This window comes from Lolium rigidum, chromosome 3, assembly GCF_022539505.1.
Source record: "Lolium rigidum isolate FL_2022 chromosome 3, APGP_CSIRO_Lrig_0.1, whole genome shotgun sequence".
Lineage (NCBI taxonomy): Eukaryota > Viridiplantae > Streptophyta > Magnoliopsida > Poales > Poaceae > Lolium > Lolium rigidum.
Window position 1 is genome coordinate 156,075,280 of NC_061510.1, and position 4,723 is coordinate 156,080,002.

General features: G+C 46.2%; 1 protein-coding gene across 1 annotated transcript; it reads left to right on the plus strand.

Annotated features, from left to right (window-relative positions):
* Positions 1-241: 241 nt before the first annotated feature.
* On the plus strand, positions 242-1,765 carry LOC124698470 (probable trehalose-phosphate phosphatase 9). The gene is made up of 4 exons (XM_047230954.1): positions 242-313; positions 569-676; positions 852-1,016; positions 1,102-1,765. The coding sequence occupies exons 1-4, from the start codon at positions 242-244 to the stop codon at positions 1,453-1,455; spliced, it is 699 nt and encodes a 232-aa protein (XP_047086910.1). The 3' UTR covers positions 1,456-1,765.
* Positions 1,766-4,723: the final 2,958 nt, after the last annotated feature.

The following is a 4,723-nucleotide window of genomic DNA, read 5'->3' on the forward strand; positions in this document are numbered from 1 at the left end:
AGGAGAAGCACCCGTCGGCATTGGGCGAGTTCGAGTCGCTGGCGGCGGCGGCGAGCGGGAAACAGATCGTGATGTTCCTGGACTACGACGGCACGCTGTCTCCGATCGTGGAGGACCCCGACAGCGCCGTGATGACCGACGAGGTAAGGGAGTTCGAAAAGCAGAGCAAGCTCTGCTCCTATCGTTTCTTTCTTTGCAACCTGTGCTTAATTAACTCCTCCCTCCCTTCCGGTACACACAGATGAGGGAGGCGGTGCGCAGCGTGGCAGAGCACTTCCCGACGGCGATCGTGAGCGGCCGGGGCAGAGACAAGGTACTACATTCGTCGCATGCGTCGTCCGCTCACGAGCTCCCCATTCATTGATAAATCGAGTAGCAGCCTAGAAGTTCTAGGCTAGAACTAGACTAGAAGCTCCTCCACTTGTTTGGCAGGAGCTTCGCTGCCATTGGTTGACCGGCTATGCCGCAGGAGATGGACTTCCTTTTTATATTTCCGCCGTCCCTGTTGCTGCTTGTGTGGTTCTGATGGCGATGTTAGTGGCGAAACTCATGGCCGGTGAACTTGCAGGTGTTCAACTTCGTGAGGCTGGCGGAGCTGTACTACGCCGGGAGCCATGGAATGGACATCCAAGGCCCCACCGCAGACTCCAACCACCACCTCAACACGCCCAGCAAGGTCGGTTAACACTACTCTAGCTTGTCAACATCGCATCTCTCTTTCTTTTTCCACCCTCTACGCATATATTAAGAACCCTAATTTCGTCATTGTTTTTCTAGTAGTATAATCTTTGGCTCACATGCCACGAGATTTCTCCTGAAAAGGACTCGTTTGACGGTTGAGTTTCTTGCAGGGGGAGCATACGAGGTCAGTGCTGTGCCAGCCGGCGAGCGAGTTCCTGCCGATGATCGGCGAGGTCCACGACCTTCTGGTGGAGAAGATGGCCGCCATCCCTGGCGCCATGGTGGAGAACAACAAGTTCTGCTTGTCCGTCCACTTCCGCTGCGTTGACGAGAAGGTAAAAATTCATTAAAAACACAAATTTACGCACGTGCCAGGAATGGGGACAGGATCTGATTCTGTTCGTCCTTGTTGTTGTACAGACATGGGGCACACTGGCGGAGCAGGTCCGGTCGGTGCTCCGGGAGTACCCGAGGCTGCGGCTGACGCAGGGGCGGAAGGTGCTGGAGATCCGCCCTGTCATCAAGTGGGACAAGGGCAGGGCGCTCGAGTTCCTCCTCGGCGCGCTCGGCTTCGCGGACCGCACCGACGTCTTCCCCATCTACATCGGCGACGACCGCACCGACGAGGATGCGTTCAAGGTGCTGCGGAGCAGGGGCCAGGGCGCCGGCATCCTCGTCACCAGGTTCCCCAAGGACACCCTCGCCTCCTTCTCCCTCCGCGACCCGGACGAAGTCAAGGACTTGCTGCGTGAGTTGGTCATCTCCAAGAGGTAGCTCAGATCCTCTGAGAAGGGAAGAAGTGACATTATCTAACTCGGCAGTTGCTCTCGTGGTCTTTCTCAACTGCTCGGTGGTAGCGAAAGGCGGAAGAGGAGTTTGTGTATCTTCATTATTTTCTTACTTGTAGGACATTTTTGTTCTTTCTTCCGATTCCCTGTATCTTTATTTTTTGTTTGTTTGCTGCTGTTCCGAGAGCCTCGCTTCTCAAGGGTTCTATTATCCTCCCCTGATCACGAGGTCTTGTAATTAGTGTTAGCCCCTTTGTACTGTGGAAATGTGATGAATATAATACATTTTCAGTTAATTTATCTGCAGTTCTGCCGATGATATTCCGCACCCTGACATTGACGATCATCCAATCATACTTTCCACATTTTAATTGGAGCATGTACGTGTTTTTGGAGAACATTATTGGATTGGAAACAAAGTGTTTTCTCAGAATTTCAATTCGGCTTCGGGGTACATATGCTCCGTTGTTTCTTTCCTTCTAATTTATTGTTAGCATTTTTTGCTACCAAAGTGTACACTTTGTGTCCTCCAACAACAATCGACATAGTTTAGTCAAACACCGGACAATTTTGGTTCCGAATTCTTAATGCCATTTAAACTTTGCTTGCCAAACTATTGCACTCCGATCTTGAATTATGATGTGGTGATTTCACGTATAGCTAGGCATGGGCAGCCCGACCCGGATGGTCCAGGACAGGCCAGGCTTGCATGTCGGTCCAGGCACGGGCATTTTGAGCCTAAACGTCAGCCCATGACGGGCTTGGTCTTGCATTCCGCACAATTTATGTAAGGATCGGGCCAAGCCTACTGAGCCGGGGCACGCTTTGGCTTGTTTGGGCCAGGTTCAGGCCCGATAGTCAGACCCGGCCATGTTCGTGCTTAACTTTTTAGCACCAACCTTTTTCAGGTCCAACCCAAAGACTGGACCAATCAAGTTTTGCCTAGGTGTAGTTTCACGCAAATAGTAGTCTAGTCACAAGGGAAAGGAGAAACAAAATTTTAGTAGAATTTTGGAAAACACATACTTTCCAGGAAGAAATAATAAATTTTGAAATTTTTAGACTAAATAAGAAATAATGAATATTGGAGTTATTTGTATGCAAAATTTTAGAAAATCCATGTAGAGTAAGAATTACGCCAGAAAAAAGGAAAATATTATCAAAAACTGTTTATGTACATTCATGAAAAACTCCGATCTTCACCAACGTCCTAGCCCTATGGAAATACCCGTTAGCATTGTAGTTCTGCATAACTTATCTCACGAGTCACGGAGAATCTTGGTCTTATGCTACCCGTATTGTAAATAAACACGTTTAGGAGCAAGAGATGAATATCCCCTTCCCCCGATCAATGGGGGAGCTAGGTTTTTATCAAAGCCAAGGCACACCGCAAACCGGAAAAGTTCACATCAGTGTATGAAGAATCACAAATATATGGCATATATTTGGATAAATATCATGCGATTAATAAATAATGGTCCATACACCATAGATGCAGAAAAAATGAATTAATAAATGAGATATTGGCGATGCTTTATTACGAATTTCCCCCTAGTTTCCCATGGTAGGGCACACCATCGCAGTCGCTGGTCGTCTCACATGTCCTGTGTCTCATGGTTACAAGCACAACTCACGAGCAAATAGGAACAAACATATCAAAATTTTTTTTTGGCAAAGATCGATCATTTGCTGAACACGAGGCAAGCTGGAGCGAACCGGGCCTTTTGCGTAGTTAGTTTTCCCACAAAGCATGCCCATCCTAGCCCACATAAAAGGATCAAACTTATTGAGAAGGTTTGGTCGCACCTTTCTAGCGACTAGGATCACTCCGACGGCTCACCGGAGTGCACGTGGTTGAAACAATTCCAATCTATTGTGAGGTATCCTCAAAACTTCTCTCTAATAATAAATGAAACATTGTTTCCATTCTTATCATAGTAATAATGCGACTTGATTAACCTCATTCTTAACATGATAGTGATAAGATAATGATTTCCATTAGTATCAAAGTTTATTTAAATTCTTTCACTAAATTTAAGTTCCTTTAACTATTTTGTTCTTGTTTTTGACGGTATTTGAGTTTTGAAAATCCTACACAGAAAATATTTTCTAAAAATTACAAGAATATTCTAAGGTTATTTTTCTACACATAGAATCCACCATGCAATAGGGCATGCCACGTTCCCTGGCGGTCCCCACAAGTGGAGTTAGGTGGCATCCAAGCTCTTCCTCTTAGAACCCGACCATGTACCATTCAATTTTTTCTCTTGCTTGCTTGTTGCTCCATTTTCGATCTTGAAGCTTGGGCAACCATTTTTAAATCACATAGGAGGGGTTACTACTTGGTATGTGACTCCTCCACCTATCCAATATATTTTTTATATGATGCTTTGTATTGTGAGAAAAATGTTGGTCTTGGCGTCACATCTTATACATGGAAAATCCATGGATTTGCAGTTTTTTGGTTGAAATAATTAATAGTCTTGCTTGGTAGACCCTTAACATGTTGCAAACGTATCAATAATTTTTTATGATCCATGCTTGTTTTACACCAATTTATATATGTTTTGTTTACACTTCGTGACACTTTTATGCATTTTTCGGAACTAACCTATTGACAAGATGCCACAATGTCAGTTTATTTTTTCTGCTGTTTTGTATTTCAGAAAAGTTTTACATGAAATATTCTCGAAATTGGACGAAACAAAACCCAAACCTCCTATTTTTCCGACTGAAGACAAAGCCCAAAGGAGAGACGGAGGAGGCATCAGGGAAGGCACACCATGCATGGGTGCGGCCTCCCCCTGGCCGCGCCTAGGGGTGGTGTGGGGCCCCCTGGCGCCCACCGATCTCGCCCTTCCGCCTATAACATGCCTGCTGACGCGAAAACCCTAAATCATCAAGCCTCCATCCATGAAAAGTTTCGTAGCTCCGCCGCCACCGAAGACAAGTTTAGGGGACAGAAGTCTCTGTTCCGGCACCCTGCCGGGACGGGAATTGCCCCAGAAACCATCTCCATCGACTCCACCGCCATCTTCATCGTTGTTGCTGACTCCCATGATGAAGAGGGAGTAGTTCTCCCCTCAGGCTGAGGGCTTTACCGGTAGCTATGTGGTCTATCTCTCTCTCCCATGATATGATCTTTATGTGATCATGAGCTTTGTAATCTAGTTGAATAAGTAGATGTTCTCTTCATCTATTGTGCTACTCAAGTGGTTTTATTATGTGATCTCCGGAGACACCTTGTCCCACGG